The 23,975-nt window shown below is 42.1% G+C and overlaps 1 protein-coding gene across 4 annotated transcripts in view; it reads right to left on the bottom strand.

The window, feature by feature from the left end:
• BMPER (BMP binding endothelial regulator) overlaps window positions 1-23,975 on the bottom strand; it is a 373,674-nt gene that overhangs the window by 66,288 nt on the left and 283,411 nt on the right. For 3 of the 4 annotated variants that reach the window (XM_061197906.1, XM_061197903.1, XM_061197905.1), the window contains exons 12-13: window positions 18,946-19,275; window positions 11,871-12,207 (exon numbers count right to left, since the gene is read on the bottom strand). In XM_061197906.1, coding sequence (XP_061053889.1) covers window positions 11,871-12,207; window positions 18,946-19,275 — 667 coding nt within the window. The remainder of the gene's footprint in view (window positions 1-11,870; window positions 12,208-18,945; window positions 19,276-23,975) is intronic. The other variant, XM_061197904.1, reaches the window with a different exon arrangement.

The following is a 23,975-nucleotide window of genomic DNA, read 5'->3' as shown; positions in this document are numbered from 1 at the left end:
GTTAGGAATGGGTTAGGAGGAGGAGCTATTACCAGATTATGGTGGTAATGGTCTAAAATACAATCTCTGGGTCAAACAGATTTGGTCTCAAATCCTGGCTCTGCCTCCTTCTTGCCTGGTGACCTAGGGTGATATTCTTACCTCCTTTAAGCTCGTGTTCCTCATGCACACAAATGCAACACTATATGCAGGGAAAGCCCTTGGCGGTCACTTGGCACACAGCACGCAAACATGTAAGCTGTCACTCCTCCTCTTCGCATGGCATTGCCCATTATTACTAACACTGTAAAATATTATTAGGCTTCCCTGAGTTTCAGGCACATAATGAGTGTCAATCAATGCTGTTAACGTGGTTGTCATTACCTCCTATTACTGAAGCCCATGTACTTATTTCCTTAGTAATGCAGGCCTCTGCTTTCAGTCAACCTCTGAATCCAAATCTTTTCTTCCCCTCAAGTAAATACCAACCTCAGCTTTCCTGCAGTCCTTATTTGCTATTCAGTCAATAAATCCTAACAGTGGCCACAAAACTACAGGTCAGTATCTGCTTAATATCTTTCCTCCCTGGCTTTGATCGCAAAGACAAAATGAAGATTCCAATTTCCTGGTTTCCTTTTCATATGGAAAAGCTTTCAGGGGTTCTGAAAGGTCTTCTGGCCCATATTCTTTGAGGGGCTCAAATGCATCCTACCTTCGTGCTCACACATGGGCCATTTGCTTGGGATACAATGAAGAAACCAGCTCACCCTCTCATCTGTTTAAACTCCCAACACTAGGTAAGACAGTAAAGATCACAGAGAACAGCTCTTTCATGTTAAAAGAATTATTAATTCCAGTATCGTCACCAGATTTCCTTGTAAAGCATTTATTTCTCTACTCTCTGTGCCCGCTGACCAGGTTCTTTAAAAGCCTGAAGCCAGCAGAAAGGAAGCAGACTTTTACAGATACATCCTGTTGGCCATTCTGGGCTCACAAGCCTGGCCCCCAGCTTCGGGCCTGTCTGTCCTGCGTGCTGGGGGAGGGGAAGATTTGGGCAGCTCTGCCTCTGCACAGAACACCGGCTCCAGGCCAGTTCATCAACAGAGCTGCACCGTGTCCAGCTTTCTCTTCAGGGAGGGCACTTGCTGGGCCCCGGGTCATTCATCTCAAAGTGACTGCAGCGGTTCCCAGCTCACTGTGAAAAGTATTTCAGTGGCCAGGAGAACTCCGACTCTGGATTCTAATTCTGGCTCACAAATGGCCCAGTCAAACAAGTTCAACACTTCTGCTGGGCCTGGCCTTACGAATAAGGAAGCAGTAAGACCAGGGCTTTTTTGCTTATAAAACAAGACATTAAAAGGTTTACTTTGGTGCCTACTTTCTTTTTTTTTCCATTTTTTAAATTGAAGTATAGTTGATGCACAATCTTATTTAAGTTACAGGTGCACTGTGTAGTGATTCACAGTTTTTAAAGGTTATACTCCACTTATGGTTATTATAAAGTACTGGCTATATTCCCTGTGTTGTACAATATATCCTTGTAGCTTATTTTAGTCCTAATAGTTTGTATCTCTTAATTCCCTATATTGCCCCTCCCCCCTTCCCTCTTCCCACTGGTAACCACTAGTTTGTTCTCTGTATCTGTGAGTCTGTTTCTTTTTTGTTATATTCACCAGTTTGCTGTATTTTTTTAGATTCCACATATAAGTGATATCATACAGTATTTGTCTTTCTCTGTCTGGCTTATTTCACTTAGCATAATACCCTCCAAGTCCATCCATGTTGCTGCAAATGGCAAAATTTCATTCTTTTTTATGGCTGAGCAGTATTCCATTTGGTGCCTATACCTTAAACAACACACCAAGAAAATGCCAGTGAGCTCCAATGACCACTTAAGGTGGGCATGTGCTTAGCTCCTAACCCCTTACCCACGGACCCACTCTGTGTTCTCATCTCTAATGTTTGGAGGTTGACTGTACAGTACAAAGAAAGATAAGCCCCATCAGCCATAAAAAGGTCTTGGAGTAGACCAAGTCTCAGAGAACTGCATCCCCTTGGGGACCCACAAACAGCTGGAAGCAGTTCTTCTTCTAATTCCTCCACCTCGTGCTGAGGTTCTTCAGGTGTGGCCCCCGAGTCCCAGCATCCCTTGGGAACTTGTTAAAAGTGCACATTCTCAGCCCCTGCCCTAGACCCACTGAATCAGCTCTCTAAATGATTCTGATTCCTGCTAAAGTTTGAGAACCACGACCTAAGGCATAGAATACGTGGTAGGTGTATAGAAACTAAGAAATAAACGAATGAGGAATAAATGAAAAGTCTTCAGCTTTACCGAACCAATGCCCAGTATGACCTGCTCCCAGGTAATGGTTGAAAGACACTACAGTGCGCCCCCTTCGTGTCTGACGGATGCTGGGGCATAAACTCTAATGATCTGGCTGTGGCCTTTGCCTCCTGACCTATCTTCCACACCCCCCTAGTTTATGACACTGCCCCATGCAACATCTATCTGTTAGCTGCCTGTGCCAGGCTCTTGCTGGCTTCCACGGCTTTGAACATGCAGTCTTCCGTGGCTGGGATCTTTCCCTTTGTTCTCTTCCCCAAACCCCTACTCCTTTTTGTGCAGCTAAACCCTACATATGCTTCTGGTTTCAGCTTAGGAAGTCACCGTCTCCAGGAAGCCACCCCCCTGGCAGGTTTCCATAGCATCCTGTACATCCTCTATCAAAACTGCATCCCTCCCTATCTACATTCCTGTTTACTTGTCCTTCTCACCCACTAGCCTACACTGCAAGCTCTGTGAGCCAGAGGCCTCGTTTATCTTAACCACTGCCATACCTCCAGCACCTTGAACAGCGCCTGGTGAATTATTTAATCAATGAATCCTGACTATAAAATAATCTGTGTGTGTTTTTTTACAATGGGTAATATATACCTGTTTTAATTTATTATTGATTGATTTCATTGATTCCTAGACATGAATAATTGACTATTATCCTAGAAAAGAGACCCATGGATATAAAAAAATAGTAATTCAGCATCTTCTTCTTTAACAAAAAACTGCCCCTACATCAGTCTTTTTTTTTTTAAACACGTACACACTTCTGAATATTTGGTCTCTAGTTGAAACACCGGCCCCTGTGAAAGCCTGTGTGTACAAGCCTACTGCTCCTTCTCCTTGCCAGAAGGAAAGGTATTTTCAGAAGAAAATTGAGATTGACTATAAGATTTCCATGTGTAGGAGGATCCAGGATCACAAAAGCCTCCCTCCTATTTCATATTTGCACACTCTCCATCAATTTTAATTTTTTCCAGCTTGATTGAGAGATAGTCAAAGAGTCCTGGATGGCCGTCCAGCACAGTACAACCCTCAGCTCCCAGTACAGCACAGGGGCCAGCGAGCCGCCTCCGAGAAGCCCATGATGCTGCCAGGATGCCGGCTGATTTCACAAGACGCTGCTCCTGTCCCTGTTGCTTCACTGAGTCACAGGGCTGTACTCACAGCACATCAAAGATTCAACCAATCTGTCTGTGGCCTGACGGAAGCCAGCCCACACACGGCCATCTCTGAGGACACCCATCCCCAGGTTTTCTCGGTTCTGAGGCATTCTGGCACACAAATGTGCACCTTAATTTTCTATAGAACCATCTGAAACCACGGGGCTCAAGGTGGAATGCCACTAGACCACACTGGTGATGTGGCCAAGGTGAATAGATTCCTCGGTGTTTCCACCTGGGCGTTACAAGGGAAACCTCATTCAGCCTCATGACCAATCTGTTGGTGATGATATCATCTCTATTTCACACAAAAAATAGAAGTTCGGAGGTGTTAGATCCTTTACCCCTGGCCACTGTCACTTATTCCTCAACTTGTTCCAGAAAGGATTTACACCAGCTTACAAAGCTACATGCAGAATGAAATAAAATGAAACTTAGTGAATGAGGAAAACAGGAAAGGCTTAACAATAAATTTAAACAATAAACACAACGCAGTTATTAGCTCCGTTTCTATGGATCAGGAGTCCAGGCATGGCCTCTGCTGAGGGTCTCACAAGATTGCACTCAAGGTATTGATTGGGGCCACGATCTCAGCTGAACCTTGACAGGGGGAGAATTTGCTTCCAAGCTCATGCAGTTATTGGTAGCGTACCCATCACTTTCTAAAGGCACCGGTACTGGCAGCCTCCTCTCTGGTCTGCAAACAGGCCACACCCTTCCCAGCATAGAGGCCTGCCCTTCCCCCGCCCAAGACAGACCTCCCCACCCCCGTCCTTCCCACACATGGTGGGCTCCACTCAAAGGAGCACCCCTCAAGAAGGCTCTTCCTGTCTACCTTATTCCAAGTTGGCCACCCCCAGCCCACCCTATCATATCACACTATTTCCCCCATTCCTCTTCTCACAATTGGCAATGACCTTGTTTCTTATTTATCACCGTCTGTCCACACTAGACTGTGAGCTGTCTGAAGGAAGAACTTTTGTCTCTCTTGTCCAGTCCCAAATCGCCACACCTACAGCAGTACCTGGCACACAGCAGGTGCACACTCAAAAGTTGTAAAAGGAGTGAATTAAGTAATTAATGAAATCCTCCTCCAAAAGCTCATGGCAAAAGCAGGATATTTAAAAACCTGAGCGGACAGTGACGGACTCTGAGAGCAGCCCTAGCAGCTCTTGCCAAGTTCTCTGACAAAGACCCGAGACCAAGTGTCCTGTCAGGCTGGCTGCTCAGGCACCACGGGGGGCCTGGAATGAGTCCCCTCACCTCTCAGTGTCCCAGTTAGCTCAACAATGACATGAGGAAAACATTCCTCATGTCAGCCACCACCCCTGTCACTCTCATGGATAGAAAGGGCTTTATACCCATCGATAACGAAAATATAATACAGCTACACCAGACAGTCTCCTGCTTACCAAGGAGTAATCAAAGTCCCCTAAGCAGCCAAGAGAGATGCTACAAAATAATTAGTGTTTTACCTGCTACAGTGACACTCATTCAAATCTGTGTTCAAAAGCCCCATCTAATTACAATCCAGAATATAATTTTCTGAGGAGGAACACTGCAGGATTCCAGGAAGTTTATGCTGAAAATAAACTCAAAGCTAAAATTAAAATCAAATTGAAATTACATTTAACCTTGAGCCAGGCAGGCTGTGTAGTAAAGAATTAACCTGGCCCAAAGAGAGTCTGGCCTTGGCCTTTAGCTCCTGGGGAGTGATCTCTGGGCCCCTGGAATGCACTGCTTGACAGGAGTGTCCTTTTTTGCCTGGGTGCTTTGGCCAGGAGACACTCTAACAGTGTGCTTTTTGATGGGGGCTTTGGGCCATCTGATAACAGTTCCAACCTCCAGAGGAGCTGGAGACTAAAGGCATTAGCATGACCTCTGGGAGGGGCTACAGAAGGTCAGCCATGCAGGCAGCAGGCAGCAGGTGATCGAGTCCCAGTAAAAACTCTGGACACCAAAAGCTCAGGTGAACTTCCTTGAGGGGAAATACCCCATGAACAGTGTCACACATTGTGACCAGGAAGAGTCAGTGCCAGTCCATGACTCCATGGGACAGGATGGTGGAAGAGGCCAATGCAGAAATATCTATAGATCAAAATAACACACAAAAAAGATGGCAAGGCCAAACACTAGCCATCTATAGATAGAAGGTATAGAAGAGGATCCAGGAGGTCCAAGTGGCTTACAAGAGAATTGTTAATAGGCAGAGGTGGATTCTGAGATTCAGAGGCCTGCCCCTGGCAGTCACAGTAGTAGACTCATGCATAAGAAGAGCTGATAGCTCCTGCAGCATCAAAGGTGGACCAGAGGCTCCGCTTGCTCTGACTAGTCTATTCCCTGAAAGGACAGAAATGTGTGCACATTCTGACTATAAGTGCATAACGAGTGTGGGGATAAAGATCTAAGATGGACTTGGCATTGGGGGTAGAAGTCACAAGGAGATCAGAGAGGATGAAGATGACAGAAAGGCTAAGAAGGGAGCTAAGAAACCTTTCCCCAAAGCAGACCTTCCAGGGGGGATGCTGGGTGAAATACAAAAGGGTAGAAAAGACATTTCCCATTCCCGAGTGCACCTAAAATCCAATGCGGGCGAGAGAGAACAGCAGTGCAATATAGTATATTCACTAAATAAGGATAAACACAATCAGCATCTCTAAGAAACCAAAGAAAAGACATTTACAGAGGCCTGGGATGAAACTTGAGCTGTGCCTTCAGCTTAAATCAATGAAGAAAATGAAGGCATCTCAGGCAGAGGAAAGACATGGACCCAGAGGCAGGAATGTGCATTGTATATTTAGATACAGTGAAGGAGTAGCCTAGGGCATAAGTTTAAAAAAAAAAAAAAAAAAAAAAAGAGAGAGAGAGAGAGCTACTGAGTAGGGAAAACATTTTGAACTTTAAGGTTGGACTTGTAAGTGCTGAAGTCTGATCGGTGGTACAACTGAGGTGTCTACTGCCACCTGGTGTCACCTTTATTACATATTCAGAGTGGCTGCTCATCCTGAAAGCTAAGTTTGCCAAAGGAAAAATAAAAAGGCAGGTTTAGAACATCACACTTTAAAATGAACATCTCATTTGATTTAGGACCCTAGTTCTAATGGCAATTTGAGGCAAATCATTAAAAGCTGTAAACAGAAATGTTCCAAGCACGTTCTCCTTTGAAGCAAGGGAAGATTGGCTTGATTTTAATTATAGAACAGCAGTTAGCTTTATATGATTTTCTCCTACAAACAGACACACACACACACAAAGTCTGTATCCTTGCCTGCATCTCTCCTCTTGCTTTATAATAAATGATGAGTTTCCTTTATAGGAAAACACAAAGTGGGTCATCCACAAAGGCTGTGATCTTCCCTTGGAAGGAAGCCACTGGCAGCCCCCAGGCGCCAGCATCTCCGACACCGTTGTGCTGTCGGAGTTCCAGCGTTTTCCTGCACAACCTCCCACCACCTACCTCCCAGGACCTCAGTGGGAAGGACACATCTGTGAATCCCCTGGCCTTCCTTCAATTCCTTACAGCTGTAAAAAACACTGCATGGAAAGAAAAGAACATTTCCTAGACTGGGAATCCCCAGACACTTACCCAAACTGAACAAGTGAACAGATTTTTTGCTCCGGTGAATTATACCGCATGAAGGGGAGTGGGGAGAGGAAAACAGTCCTGAGACGACGGTGGTCTGTAAAGGCCTGGGATTTGCTGCAGTTCACATTAATTTTCCTGGCTTCTCTGAAATGTGGGCCTGCCCTGACTGGAGAGGCCTGCTTTGCTAGCAGGTTACACTCACTTGCAACTACTTCACCCAAGATTCAGGTCTGAGTTTGCTAGTGTTTCTTACACCAGCCCAAGGTTTAGGTGGTCTTCTCTCTCCCCAGCGTGCCCCACATAGCTCAGCCCATCTCCTGGCTTCCTCGTGCTCCCGGGGGCTGCCAAGACTGGTCTCGTCAGCCTGCCCGAATTCAAGGTGGGGAGTGGATTCGATACTGGCTGCTGAGGACTGCCAGGGAGGCTATGGGGTGGGGGGCTGCTTATTCCTCCTGGATTTCCTGGTTGGCAGCCAAGACACAGATGGAGAAGGCAGCGTGAGGCTGGGGGAGGGAGGTGAAAACAAAGAAATGAGAAAAGAGACCCAAAGACAACATCTCCTCCTCAGGGAGGCCTATGTGTGAATCCAAGTGTAATTGAAATGATTTCACATTCATGTTTCCACAGTATACTAACTACCTCCCTTGCTACCAGAAATGTCTCCGTGACACACCAGCGGAGGCCAATGCAGAAGATTTGCAAAGGGGATTATCTAATTTGAGGACAAGTCAATTAGCAACTCTAGGACTTAAGACACATTATCAACGTAGCCAGTTAAAATTTTTATGTGATTCATAATTAAATTATTTTGCATCCAAACATATTCAATGAGTTAATGAAGCCAATATGCTGATCACAAAGTCTTTAATTTTTACAGCAAATGAGGCCATGATGGGTGGAACTGATGTGCGAAGAAAAAATGAGCAAATCTTAAAAAGTTTCCCAAAAGAGAAAAAGAAAGTCTTGGCTAATATGTAGTCATTTCTTATTCATTTACAAAGTTTTTCAAGTTTTTAGACAATGGACAGTTTACTATTAAAAATTTTGAACTGGGTAAAAGACCAAAATAAAATAAGAGTTCTAAGTCCTAGACATCTCAAAAGTAAACTCTAATTCAGAGAAATTAGAATTATTATTTTGATCTTATAAGAAGAGCTATCTAACATTTATAATAGAATTTTCCCTCTGGAACTTGTCATATGATTAAGGAAACCCAAAAGAGGTAACACTTCCTGAGAGAAATACCTCCTTTATCCTCTCCCTTCTCTAAGTTACAAACACAATGGTACTTGGAAGGTGGCATTTGTATATTACGCAACTTTATTCTTTGTCCTACTTCTTTGAAGGATAAGGGGAAAATGAAAGGAATCAAATTCATATACAATTTACATATATGACCTTCCATGATATCAAGGCAAATCCCTTTAGTCCTATATTGAGTCATAAAAAAGATCACAGCCCTTAAAACACAGGTCATGACTATGTTTTAAGCTTCATTTTAGAAATTCTGCCAATGACATAAAATATACAGGTAAAAATTTACACGTGTGGAACGTGATGTGATGGCTATTTTCTTCTTTATTCTTTTTAATGTTACTTAAATGTCGTACAATGAACATATATTATTCTTATAAGACAAAAAGAACAACTTTTTTAAAGGCTTGCAATGCAATCTTCACTTACCGTATTTCATTCAAGGTCACGAAAGAGAAACGGTTCATTTATAAATCGTTGCGTAGATTCATCAGTGAGACTCTATCTAATCTGTTCTCCACGATGAGCACAGGAGAAGATCTCGACAATCAGAAACGTAAGTGGCTGGGGGGGGGGGCAGATTCTCCATAGAGAGGAAGGGACACAGGACAACAGCACACTGTGCCAGGACGGCCTGTCTATCACGGGCCAATGTGGCACCACCCGTTGACCTCAGTCCTTGGAGTAGCAATCCCACCACGTAGTTGCTGTCATACCTATTCTAAAGGCAAAGAATCTGAAACCCAGCAAGCTACCAGGGCCACACAGCTAGAGAGTGGTGGAGTTGAGGTTACGTCCAGCTTGGCATTGCCCAGTGCATTCTCTGTCCATTGCTTCCTAAAGACTCCCTAAGGTTTGTTCCTTGCTGGAGATCCCCTGAGAACGGAACTCCCTTTCCATGTTGACCTTGTTTCTTTTCTCCCTCCTGTCACATCTGTGCTTGGAAGAAAGAAAGAAATCCAGGATCTACCCATTATTGGTCACCCTCACTTGAAAACACACGAAGGTGAACCTCTCGGTTGGTGAATGAGATTATCAGCAAAGTGCGTGACAGTCAGGATTGTCCAGCTCTGCCCTCCTGAGCTCCCCTGCCTCTTCCAGGCAGTGGCTGGCCTGGAAGGGTGCTCTGTCCCTACACCACACACAGCAGAACACAAGCTCACCTCCCACCATAATCCATCCTCCAGACCTCAGTGCACAAAGATCCCAAGAGCATTCTCATAAGCTCCCCAAACTCGGGCATCCAGCCCCTTACACAGTGACTCCCCCGCCGCCCCCCAACTGCGCCGCTGTAGCAACTTTCAAGAGCAGAAGGTTAGCATCTGTCTGGCCACCTAACAATTTCGATTCTTTCTGTTCATGTCAAAGTCATTTCTCACGACTTCTGCCAAGGTGCTCATCATATTCCTGCTAGCAGTCCAGGGATCATAATACAAAATAAATCACCAAAGAGCGAAGAAATCGAAATTTGCAAAAAGGGAAGAATCTCTGCAGGCCTGCTCTCCAATTTTTGCTTTCAACACGTTCCTTTGAAATGGGATGAAAACCAAAGGTGTAGGCTGCTAGGGTCCTGGGAGAAGTACAGCCTTTCCATTCTATTTCAGACAGAGAAGGGTCCAATCCAAATCCACAACTGGGGTAGGGGAGCTTCCAAAAGAAGCCTTACCCTTGTTAATCATTTAATTAATGGCAGAAGCTACAATAGCAGCCAACAGTTATCGAGCACATTGCTCGGGGGCACTGGGTTGAGCACATGCATCTATGTTCACAATCTCACTGAATGTGAACGACAGTTCTTCAAGGTAGGCTCTTTATTATCCGCACTTCCCAGATAAGCAAACTAAGGTTTAGCGAGCTTAAATAACTGTTCAAGGTTGTAAAGCTGGACTGGATTTTTAGCTCTGGGAGACCACAAGTTTCTTAATTGCTGTGCTCTATTGCTTCCCATCAGACTTTCAAGTGATGGGTATTTAGATTCCAAATGAAGCCTGGTCTGTCTGTCCAGGTGCTTAATTCACTCCAGAGTGCATTAAGATCTTTTGATTTCAATAGACAAGGGTGAGGTCTATCTAGGGGGTGGTGCAGGGAGGAGAAAGAAGGGAACCCAGAGAATTCAAATTACAACCAGAAAATGGCTTGAAGGAACTAAACACATGAGTTGGAGCCAAATGGTTTGGCAGATGCAGCCATGTTCAGCGATTTGTGATGACAGGGACAGTCCTTTTTCCACCCTACTTTGAGCTGACTTTATAGAACTTTATCTTTTATATCCAAAGATCAAATAAATAAAAAAAGATCACATTTAACGAGAACTAGGAGAAATAAACTGGTGGCAGTTAAAGGGTAAAAATAACTTCTCTGTGGCTTCAGACCACAGGAGCTTTCTCATTTTAAGAGGCACAGGCAAATCACTTAAACAAGGCCTTTTTGGACTGTGTTCATCTCATGTTTCCTCCCACATCCACGGTGGTTAAAGTTATATACAGTCTTAGCTCTTGAACCTCATGGAATTGTGTAGTAAATGGAAGAACAACCAGGCCAAACTCATCAACTCACAAATGCAACCTTGTAGCACAGAAGTCAAAGCCAATTCTCCTTTGTAACCAGTTGCTTTGTATGGAAGGAGGTTAATCAGAATTAGAAAAGGTTATGGAACCCACGGTCTTTTTTTTTTTCCATATATCATCGATACATAATATAAATATTGTACTATACATACAAGTTTGCATACAGAAATGTATAGACATGTTTGCCGAACTGAAAGCAATGTTTAAGCTCAGGGTTGTGAAATAGGGAATTTTAAAAATCTTTAGCACATTATAATGGTTAATTTTATGTAAAAGTAGGTGTTGCCTTTATATTCACAAAAAAGGTAACTTCAATGAATATGTATTGTTCGTTTAATACAATGATTAAAGTGGTTTGCTTAATACAAATGGAATCCACGGTCTTAATGAGAGACTTTCCTTCCTCCATCCCCAAGCCCTGTTTCTACTCTCCTCTGACTCTGGACACAAAGTCTCATAGTTGGCTAAAATCCAAGGAATCCTCACTTCACCACCTTGTTTTCCACGTGCAGATGTGTTCTGGGCGAGATGATGAGAAAGACCTGATGAACTCTTCCTGAGACCTAGAATAACCAAGCTCACTCAAATACCCAAAGGCAGCCAGAGTGATTTGAGATTCCTACCTCTGCCCTATACCACTGCATTTTAGGCCAGATTTTGGGAAGCACTTCTCAATCTTAAGAGTCAAGCTAACACCTGGAAAAATCCTAGGGTGTCACTAGCTTTCCAGTGAACCTGCAGACACAAAAACAGAATCACATATAGGAGATGGCTCTGAAATATGCCCTTCAATTTCCTAATTTGGGACATAATGTGGGACTGAGTCAAGATGAGATCAGTCTCAAGAGAAGAAAGAAGCAGGGGTGTTTACACTGCACTTTGGGGGCCCTTGTTTTGTACACCAAGGGAGTTGATACCCTCTGTTCCATGGTCAAGTCTACCCTTGGTCTGTAACCCAAGCCTATTCTCCAAAGCACTGTACTTACCTGTAGAAAGTAGCATAGTCCACAGTTGAGTGGCAGGTCTGAAACTCCCAGGATTTGAGTTTCTGGCATTCCCGATGGGCTCGAAGCTTTACCTTCACTGTCCCTTGACACAGTTCAGGCACTGGTTTTCTCTGGGGTCTGTTGCAGAACTCATTGGACTCCACCCTCCAGGACTCGGCAAAGTCATCCACATCAAACTTGAAGTTTCCATCTCCACCAATTAAGTCATCACGCTTATGTCCATTGTAGTTGCCACAGAGACCACAGAGTTTGCCCTTGAGATGGGGTGCAGCCATGACTTCTACAAAACTGTCTCCATCCCATGATATTTCCAAACCTAGAGGAAAAGAGGATCAACCACTCTTGAATCCACCAATAGTTCCCAACTGTATAGATTCTTACATAGTACATATGATTATCCTCTAACAAGGAACACTAAGGATCTCACCAAATTCTTGATTACCTTTTAATTTCGCCACATCAAACATTGTGTGATATAACATGAATCACTTATTGGGGCTTAGAACTTTTTAAATGTATAAAGTTTGCCCTTATAATGATATCTTATGTACCCTAATTTGACTTGTAGATGACTATTCATTGACCATGTTACTCTAGGGTTTATATTTTTGCCCCTTTATAGAGTAATTGTCTTGGTCCAAATCATGTTTTCATTTATCCAACGACTACTACAATGCAGAAATGGAAAGACAACAAAGATGATAGTTTTTTTAATATCATTTTTCTTTATCCAATAATCCCCCCATATGATTATGCTAAGTGCCAAGTGAAAATTTCCAAATTATTTGCTACAGTGGAAGTATTAAAGTAATAAATATAAAGCTTCTGAATACATCCTCTTCAAAGGATAACACTCCTACAAATGAAAATGTTTGCCCCCTTGTTATTTTACAGTCATCTGTGAGACATGCACAGCTGTTCAATCCATGCTTCCTAGGGTTGAGATGTTATGAGCCCTAGGTTGGGGCCTCCATGCCTGGGCTGATCATAAGCTCCAAATTTGACTAGGCATTGGAGGCTATCAGCCCACAGGCCAAAGTTACTCATGTGCTGGATAGAATCAGCAGGACAGTACTGTCTTGTTCACCAAGGAAACAATCTTCACTCCACAAGGTAAAGAATGTAATCTCCTCTTGGTTTGCTGAACTGACCATCTAAACAATTGGAGAATATTTCTGAGAACATTCATATTTTTCCAGACCTGCTAGCCCAAAGCTTCTAGGATTTACTCCAGCCAATGACCCCACTGAATAGTGGGATTTCTGTCACATGTCAGACAGCCAGGTTCCACTGTCACACATCACAGATCAGTCTGACCAGAAAGTCAAGAAGGAATGTTCTCATATCCATCCTGATATTGTACGTGAAGACACTGTCCATAAGACAAAGGGGAGGGTTTTGTGAAAAGTCTTTTGAGGCTCAACCCAGAGCAAATGATAACTCTGGTGTTATCATTTTCTTTATGTCTCAGGTGTGCGTTGGAAGCTTCTCTTACTGTTCTCCTGGTAATGTCCTGGCAGGGCCTGAGCCCCACAGTGAATGGTGAACTAGGTACCAGTTTGGTGGATGAGCACCAAGAGAACCTCTACAATAGGTTGAGGTGCATTTCTGCCCTAGGACTCTTCCTTACTCAGTGTCACTGTCTCCTAAGAGGGACAGCCCACAAAGAAAGCTCTGTTTTAACAGAAAAATAGAAAGTGTCCCGGCTGTGTGTTTTCATTCTTACCCTCTTGGATTTCTGACAAAACCTAGTCTTTTTATGGCTGAGTAATATTCCATTGTATATATGTGCCACATCTTCTTTATAGCTAGTGGGAAGCAACCGCATAGCACAGGGAGATCAGCTCTGTGTTTTGTGACCACCTAGAGAGGTGGGATAGGGAGGGTGGGAGGGAGGGAGATGCAAGAGGGAAGAGATATGGGAACATATGTATATGTATAACTGATTCACTTTGTTATAAAGCAGAAACTAACACACCATTGTAAAGCAATTATACTCCAATAAAGATGTTAAAGTGAAAAAAAAAAAAAAAAAAAGAAAAAGAATTGCTGTGATTGCCTAACAGAGAGGAAGAAAACCCTAACCTAAATTAAAAATGACTCATCTACTTTAATTATAAAATGAGAATGATTACTACTATTACTGATTAATTAAATATTCATGAGAAAAAAAAACAAAAACAAAAACCTAGTCTTTGATTTAATCTGTTCTGAGCCTCCGGAAAGAGCAACATGACTCTTTTTAGAAGACTTTACCTTTGTTCCTGAAGGATCAATATTAGCCTGATGAGCAAGTGTTCAGAAGATACTCAGAAGCTGGGGAGATAAGGTGGTGATGAAAAAGGAGAAAGGGGTGCGGAGGGATGGAATGGATCTTGTCTGAATATAAAATTGGCATAAGGCAATGTCCGAGTGATATAAGATCAGCAAGAAACACTCAGAAGTAAGATGCTAACGCTAATATTCCCTAAGCCAATATTCTAAAGCCAATATTCTCTTGGATGTGGTCCAAAGGGAGAGAAGCCTGGCCAAACAGCATTCCTGTGAGTAGGACACACAACCGCCGCAAGTAAGAGTTACAGATCCGCTTTAGGGAAAGTTATTGGTAGAATAAACCAGTGGTCTAAAACTGGATTTCTCAAGAAATAAACAGAAAGACTCATATGGAAATCACTGTATGGTAAATGAAAGGAATGGAAGCATTCTCAGTCCAAGGCAAATGGTAGAGAAGATTTCTTGATCAGGAGAAGAAGCTCGGTTCCCAAAAGCAATTAAATAGAATTGGGTAAAAAGCAGGAAAGAAGGTCATAAGAAAGTGTCTCTTGGGCTTTCGGGAATAACTGGGTGAAGAGAAGACAGTGATGGGACATGGTGATCAGAGCAAGGACACACTGCTAGTCTGTCCCCACACTGGACTAATTTCCTGTGTGGATCTCAAAGATGGGGTCAATTCTGACAACCACAACTATTGTATACAACGATGTCTATTTCTTCATACCCCATCTTCCAACACATTATCTGACACATATTATATACTCACTAAATGAATGAATTACCCTGTAAATTGATACTAGGAGTCTGCAAAGCCAAAGAAATTTGTGAATTTCATGCTAGTTAAGACACTGAAATAACATTTTGAAAAAAGACAAGCAAACTATAATATGATTTGTAATACACTCTCTAAGGTATAGAAGACACTTGACCTCATAAGCCTGTAACTAGGCAGCTGCCCAGCCAGAGAAATGAAGGGAGAGATCAATTCCATACAACACTCAAACTTTTAGAGCATAATTCCAAAGATTTTCCACCTTGCAAAATTTTCCAAACTACAAATCTCTTTCCTAGACAGCAGGCAAATGCTATTTTCCAAGTGCCACACTGGTTGAGAATTTACATCCAAAGGAGCTCCAACAAAATTACTGGCAATGATATAATACATTTGAGACTTTGGGCAACTGAGTTCATGGGAATTCAACTCACAGTGAACAAGCCAATCATTCTTTCTTTGCAATGGACTGCTGGTCCATGCATGCTTGGGAAGATGCAGACCCACTGTGTTTTTAATAAACTCTTCTCAAGACTCTTGACATCTCTTTCATGAAACATGGTCCCCAAAATAAGAGAATAATTTGTAATTCACTCTCTTTTCCTCCTCTTTTCTTTTTATCATTATACTAAGAGGATTTTCACAGAACAATGCTAGGCTTCGTATTGTGTAAGGATGACTTATTCCACTACAGATGCCTTTGTCTATTGCTGTATCATATACATATGTGTTTGCACAGTTACTTTTACTCTCTACATGAGTAAAATCCATGCAAAGTAAATTACAGTAGTGACAGGCAAAAAAAAATGAAAAAGTTGTAATTGAAAAAAAAAATTGCTCTTCCAAAAGATATTTTAAATAGGCACCTTATGAGATGAAAATGCCATGGAAGTGTTTGAGGGTTTGGGGGTTAGTCCTTTCTGCAGCTGGGATGAGTTTCCCAGTTCTCTGCATGGGAAATTGGTAGAAATAACTGGCAGTCAGAAGGCCAAAGCTGAAGCACATGTCTCATGCGGGATGTGAGCAGCAGCTGCATTCCTTCCACTGTATGAAGAGCCTTCCAATTTTCCCTTCTCACCAGTGAATATTTTACCAACCTGCTTTTCACCTTTCAAGTGTGTGACCTGGCTCCAGACTACTAATTTTTTTTTTTTTTTTTGGTGGGGGGATTGTTGTTCTTTTATTTTGTGGTTGTTTTTCTTTGTTTTTTTGGTTGTTATTGTTGCTTTTGCTGCAGTCCACTTTTAAGAGAGAGGGGAGATGCAAAATCTGTAGACATACCATAGTGATGCTTAAAAATGGATAATTCTTCTGTTTAGAGTTTACACCAAAGGAAAAAAAGAAAAAAAAAAAAAATATATACTCTAGGTTCATCAAGTGTAGAGCTCTACCAAAAGTAAAATAAAAAGTCACACTCCCACATGTTAATGCTTTCAGGTGGATCTGACGTAACTCTTTCAGGTGGAGTTGATGAAGTGAACAGGTGGCAGAAAGGAAATATTTTAAGTGATTCGCTAAGTGCCAAGAGTTGGGGTGGGGGTGTGTGACAGGGGTGAGCAGAGCTCTCTCAAGCTACTGAGCCTTGTTCTGTGTCTTCTGTACTACCCCAGTTGTTATTAGGAATGTAGCTATAGCCTAATTCCACCCAAGCTACACGGCCACCTGTGCTCCTCTGGCAGACAATTCCATCATGAAGCGCTGAGTCTATAAACCACAGGGCCACAGAGCCATTCTTCCCCATCTCCCATCTTCCAGCTGCAGGCTTGATTTAAGCTGCTATTTTGAAGAAAGTACCCTTTCATCACATGAGCTTATGAAAAAAAATTATGGAGGAAGAACAAACACTCAAAGGATATACTGTGATATTTTAGATAGGCAATCAATAGGTAATAAAAAGAAAATATCCCTAAGGGGTAGTACAAACTGAGATTGGTAGACCAGAGTGGAAGAGACTATTGTCTGGAAATGGAATTGTTCCATTCAAAGGATAATCGCGAAGCAAGTTTAGTGCCCAAAGAAATACAGTTCCTCCCTAGCAAGCAGAAAGCTTGTGCGCTCCGTGTGATACAGGAAGTTGTTCAGCTGGGTATTAAGGGCACATAAATTACTTGCATCATGGCAAGAGAGATAGAAAAAGAAAAGAAATTGTAAAACTGAGTTCAAGGCCTAGAAGAGTTAAATTCACTAACCTAATTATGGTATTTATGATATATTATTATTTTCTTAGCAGCCTTATCCTTTTGGTCATTTTTGCCATGTGAAATCCTTACAAAGAGTACACTTATTCCATAAGGTATTGTCAGCTGTGACAGGAACAGTATTGAAACCCCTCAACTGTTAGTAATATCTGAATATCCAGAACCCCTTTGAGAATTGGGTTGTGGATGACTAATAATTTCCATATCAGTAGAATCCACTGTGTTCACCTGGCTTGCAAACAGATAAGCAAGGTGCTTCTAATTATAACTGTGTAATAATGGGTCATTTTGTGTACATTTTACATGAAGCCACAAACCGTTGCTTCCTTCAAAGGGATGAGGTGAGGACTACATGTGAAGAGCGGCATGTCATTTGAATGCAACAACAGGTGTCTGAATTTTCTGGGGTGGATTAATCCCTCTAAAGTTGAATGAACAGAGCTCTTCACATCTACCACTTTCAAAGTGAACAATGGGAATCTTCCCTTCTTTATAGAATGTCCCAATACATTAATATTTAACATTTCTCAAATAAAAGCTCCCTGGGCTTCTCCTTGGCTTCCTGCCTTGTTTAGCTAAGCTGGCATTCCATCGGCTCAAATCAATTTACCAAATATATTTTGGCTTGAACAGAAACAATTAACAGGGTTCTGAAGGTGTCGTGGAGAACAGTCTCTGCAGTCCCTCAAAAGTGCCTGCTCTATCAAATGTTTCCCTTTCAATCCATATTAGCTAAAGAAACTGGAACCCAATTGATGTTTTTACATTGTTAAATTCTAATCAGTGCAAAAAGTAAGAAATATGCTGATTTCCTCAAGTATCATGCTTAAAGAAATAGCATGTGCCAGGAGGACATGCAGTTCCAAATCCAACTGACAAACAGTATGCATTAACCAAAGGCAGCATGGAAGGAACCATACATGATATCATATAAACTGTGTAAACGAACTGAATTCATTCTTTGGGGCTGAGAATGAAGGATTGATTTCTGCTTCTAAGATGTCTCTCTAAGGCAGCACCTCACAGACAAAAATTTGAGCCTCACTGAACGCCTAGGAGTAACCTACTAGCAACTATGAACAGTTTGGCCTAGGGGGAATGTATCTGCCCCTGGAGGGGAAACACAGAGTCCAGGGGCCCTCAGGCAACATGTGATGCTGAGAAAAGGCCTCAGCGGCCAGCTGCCTGTGCCCACGGCTGGGGGAAGCGCTCTCAGAGCAAGCATCCTAAGTGTCCTCCAGCAGGAGCCAGTGGTTCTACCCATCAACTCAACGAGCATCCTGCCCCGGGTCAAGGATGGACAGGACTGCTGGTCACACCGTCCACCATCCGCACTCCCATCTTCACACCCACACTTTCGCAGTTTGCTTTTGAGGGGTCCCTCCTTCTTGGACAGATGCTAACAAGGAAACACTCTTTCTCACAGATGTGAAACTGCACATTACTGGCTGAGCTGGGAAAGACACAACTCCAAGCTAGACATCAATGCTCTAAAGTAGCAACAAAACATGAGAAAGGGATTATTTGGAGAGAACCACCGCTGTGTCTGGAATGAGGATCGAAAGGCACTGGATGTCGATAGATTGCAAGACCGGTGTAACTGACGTCGGACTGCAAGGCTACTCGGTGCGCAAATTTCTCCAGCTGTTTTGTGGCATCTCGGGCGTGAGGCCACACCTGCGGCTAGAATACTGCTCTGCCTCCGGTTTTCCTCCGCGGAGGAGGAGCAGCTGCAGCTCCTGAGCACGAGTTGGTGAGACAGAGGGAAGAGCCAGAGGTACACAGAAGGCCCGTGCTTCTAGAAGCCCACCTGCTTTGGTCGTCACTTTCAAGAGGTAGCCGTCCAGGTCGATGTGAAACTGCGGCGCGTGGCAGGGCAGCGCGATGCGCGAGCCGTTCCAGCGCACGGTCAGGTGCTGCTGGAGGCTGACGGTGCCGGCGCCCAGCACCAGGTCCACCGACTTGGTCCAGGAGAAGGAGCGGGTCCTGCGCGCATCGTTCTTCACCAGCACCTGAAAGGGCGAGGCAGGGGAGGAGCAGTCTTTTGTCAAAACGTACTGACACGTCCCCTGAAAGTTAAATGTCCGTCCGTCAAAAGTGTTGTAGTGGGGATCTCCGAATACCGTGCAAACGCCAGGCTCTGCGGATGAGTGAGAGACAAAAGCAGGTCATAAACCGAGCGAAGGATTCAAAGAGAAATCAGGGGTCCCTGCAATAAACCTGATAGGGGCACCTGCCAGGTAAAGGGAAGGCCTTAGCAGAGATGCACTAAGGAAAATCAACTTAAAAGAAAATAAATAAAAAGTTTGGTTGTTCTAAAAGTTTGTACCAAACCTCACAGGACAGGTAATACTTCTGGTGCTTTTATACTTAAAAGTTATTTATAACACTTCTGAATTCTTAAAGCATCTCTATTTTAGAGACTTGATATGCTTCTATGGTCTTAATGTCAAAGACAGAGAAATGAAACTAGGATAATTTTATAAACAGAACTGGCCTAATTTCATAACCCATGTAAACAAGAACAAAAATATAAATAAAAGGCAGCAACATAAATGACAATACACCAAAGCATTAGTATTGTTTCCATTTAACTGATTCAAAAAATTTGGAAACATGGTATTCTCAGTGTTATTCACGGTCTTAGAAAAGTATTATATTCAACACTCATGTATTTCTAAGGACAGATAAATAGAACTGCCAAACAGATACATGTTTAATATTGTTAAGAACCAAGACACGGATAAAGTTGATAGTCTCCGTGTATTTTCTAGAAATACAAGGCTCCTATATTTTCATCTGTGTATCAAAATCTAAAGTTGGATAAAGAATCAATTGTAAAACCCATCATTTAATAAGTTAAAGAAATTCCAATGAATTCATCACTTCAAAATACCACTAATTCAAATACTTATGAGACCCAAGTAAAGTTTTACACTTTAGGGCATTTCAAAGGTTTATACAGAAAACTAAATATCATTTCTTTTCTTAAAACACAATTTGGCATTGATTTGTTTTCTATATAAAGATATTTTATCTGTTTTTAAGAAGGCATAAACAACCAGGAAATGAGAAATTCATTTAGAGAAATTAGCCCACATGATGAAAGAATTAAAATAAAAAGATCGATTTCCAGAACAGGTCAAGAGTATGAAACTATCCTATACAAATAATTGCTCTGAATACGTAACAGAAGAATTAAGCATCAATACAGAGGAAGGATGTGCCAACTGATCTAACAGGACCAACTGGATCCAAGGCAAACATTTGCTTTTAATTTCTAAAGCGTTTGGAGAGTAATGTTGTTTTATGATACATTATGTCATTTCATATGTCAATTTCACATGACTCCATATAAATCATATGTATTGGGAATTTCGTAAATTAATTACTTGTTCTAAGTTAGCTTTCCTTGTCAACATTTAATAGAGACTCACAGAACAGATTGTTTCTGGTATGTAGGAGAGTTTCAATGAACAAATACTTCAAGGAATATAAAAAAGGCCCTACTTGGGGGAGGAGGGTGGAAGAAAAGGGTGGGAGAGAAAGCTTTGAAAGTTCACCAGCAACATTTTGATTCACCCGCCATTTCGATTCCTTTCTTATCCTTTTTTATGGTGTTCTTTCCTCGTGACTCCAGTTTTACTCAGTTTGTTGCTCCACACTGTACCCCACCGTCACCTTCTTAATCCTATATCCCCCCAACTAGCGTTCCCACCTATCTAACCACCTCATACTGCATTTTCCAGTCCTTTCTCCATGTGATTACTTCAAAATTGTCCTATCACACATTGCTCTCACATTCTGACAAATGGAATCCTTCCCTGGGATGAAGATGGTGCTTTTTGGTTGACAGGGTGCAAGGCAGTTCTTTGGGACACCTCAAGTGGCATCAGGAGAATTATAGTTCAAAGTTAATGCTCCCAGGTGCCCCCAAAGAACTAAATGTTAACCTGACCACCAGATGCACCAAATTTAAGAAAAGGGCTTTTTCAGAGTTTTTAATGCCACATACTCGTCAAGAAAACTCAGAACCAATCAATGCTTTTTAACTCTTGAGCTTGAAATAGATGGACCTCAGCTGGCAAAGGCCAAGGCACAAGTGAAGGAGCTGAAATTATATTCCTGAGAAATCCTCTCTCAGCTGTGAGCAGGCACAGGGCATGCCTACACCTTCTGTCCAGAGTCTGTAGGGAACAACATACAGCTTCTCCAGGTGTTCTGACCCCAACTGCATCAAAATGATAACTAACAAAAACAGTAACAGCTAACGTTTACCAAGAATTCACTACATACCCTAGCACTATTCTTCATGCCTACTGATCATGGACACATTGTAAGAAAATGGATATTTAGATTGTCTCCTAACATTAAACAAATAGCTAAGCACTTGGTAGTAAATCCATAAACTGAACTATTATCTAGTCATTGAAAAAGTCTGTAAATAATGTTCATGATTGAAGAAATGCTTATGCCATATTAAGTGAAAAATAGGAAACAAAATTCTATCTATAGGATAATCTTGACTGTGTTAAAATAAATATCCAAACACACACATACCCCAAAATTGTGAACTGAGATTGTTTCTTGGTGGTAGAACCATGAGTGATCATTTTTTTCTTTCTGCCTTATGTTTCTGTCTTCATTTTTTTTGTCCCTATGTTTTGTTTTTAAGAGTCAAATGTGGGTACATGGAGATAAGGTCAATTATGTGACAAACCAAATCCTCAAAGAAGCAACAGAAAATATACTGCCTATAGAATGGCCCTGGGGCCCTAGGGAAATCTGAGCTTACTCATAGCTGGGCAGGAAGCTGTGAGGGACATCCAGGGAGACCAAGCAGGGGAAATCATGTGTGAGCAGGGCTGTCAGGAAAGATATTTTTCAAGAGGCCATGACTTGTGGAAGAGAAGGGTCTGGAGATCAGGATGATTTTTCTGTATAAGGGCAATATAGAAGAAGCCAACAAAATTTCATGATGAGGAAGATGCCTGAGAATTATGGGTTGCATTTGGGACATTTGTATCACAAACTAATATAATTTTGAAACCTTGGCCCTTTTTCTTGGCACCTCAAGGTCCCCACGCCAGATCCTCAAGGTCTCCATGCAGAAGCAGCGAACACATGCACGGAGAATGACGGAAAGTGAGAATATCAGGGTTAAAAAAATCTGCCTCGCTGAAAAGGGAAAAAAACTATAGAAACACTCAGGGGACAAAAATGAACACTGTATCCTCATATAATTTTTGTTCAGCAGACCCAGTGAAATGAGTCAGTCCAAGATGTTCTGATGTCCGGTCACACTCTTCTGGAAAGCCTGGAGTGGTAGTTAGAGCTAAATAAACAGACCCTCCCATAACTATCCTTGCCTGAATATGTTTAAGTCAGAGGCTGGAGAGAAAAAGCCAGTTTACAAGCAGTGGTATGTGTTTTCATAGTCTTTTAAGTCAAATTATCAGACGTCATTTTTGTTTTGGTTTGTTTTCAATAATATGTATACAATGTCTAGGCACTGGAAAAAAAAAAGAGTAGAATATTAAGAATGTTTTTTTCTCTTAGGTAATGAAATTAGGTGTGACATTTATTTTCCTCTTTCTTGTTTATGTGTATATACATTATCATTTACATTTACATTTTATTATTTATAATCACTATGTATACTCTTGGAATAAGGACATTTGTTTTAAAAAATTAAAAATACTGGATTAAAACATATCTCTTTGATGTTACCTACTTTAATAAGACAGCTATGAGAATTAAGAGAGTCGGGCTGCTTCCGAAAACAAAATTCCAATGTTTTTCTCTTAACCTCATCAGGTACATTTATTTCTCCCGTGGGTATATTTATTCTAATAAGATGCCTTCCTTCTGAGAACAGTGATTATTCTCAAAACATCTGTCAGCGAAAATTAAGGGAAAATTATACAACCTCATGTCATAAAAAATAAGAGAAATTGAGAAGACTCTAACCCCCTTCCCCCAAAACACAACAAAACAAAAACAGAAAAGCATAAGAATAAAAAAAGTATCATTCACGGTTCCGCCAACAAGAAATAATCACTGTTTACCATTTTGGGGTGGGTGTGTGTGTGTGTGTGTCTGTGTCTGTGTTTGTGTACATTTTAACATAGCTAAGATTATCCTGTACATGAAATTTTATTTCCTCTTCACTTAACGTAAGATTTCCCCAGTTACTAAAGTCACTTTGAAAACACAGAAAATGACCTTCATCCTCAGTCCATTATTCTCTGCAAAGAGAATACCACACCACCACACAGATAGTACCTTTCCAGAGTAGTGTTCTAACCATGAGGAAGGTCTATCAAATGAAAAACATGGCTTTAAACTTTCCTCAACATAAACTGCAGTAAAACGGGCCCTGTGGGACTCGGGCGCCACTGGGTCATGCAGGGGCTCCCAGGAATCCCAGGTGGGTAAGAGCCGTGATAATGCCAAGTTTGGGTCAAAAACCAGGAAAGGCTGGGGTTAGAAACGCTGCCCTGAACACAAGCCCTTATGCTGTTTGTCTAGTCTCCTCTTGACATGATGTAAGCCTCCAATATAAACAGGCTGTGTGTGACCCAGCAGGAACTGAACTTCCCCACACAGGAGGCTCTGGCCTCTCTCAGAGGTGTCCCTGACAGCTGCTGCCCCCAGGGGACCTCAAAGCCAACAGAAGCTCCACCAAGGGGCACCTGGATTCCTTTCAGATTTTACATCCTTGGCTTCTTAAATCAAAACTTAATCTGACTTTACTGTGTGAATGTGGGGTTAGGTCATAGCGGGTTTCTTTCCACCCATCCCTAATCCATGAGACAGACTTACAAATCTACAAATAAA

This window comes from Eubalaena glacialis, chromosome 8 (genome assembly GCF_028564815.1).
Source record: "Eubalaena glacialis isolate mEubGla1 chromosome 8, mEubGla1.1.hap2.+ XY, whole genome shotgun sequence".
Taxonomy (NCBI): domain Eukaryota; kingdom Metazoa; phylum Chordata; class Mammalia; order Artiodactyla; family Balaenidae; genus Eubalaena; species Eubalaena glacialis.
The sequence above is the reverse complement of the archived record's forward strand: the minus strand, read 5'-3'. Positions and strand labels throughout refer to the sequence as shown.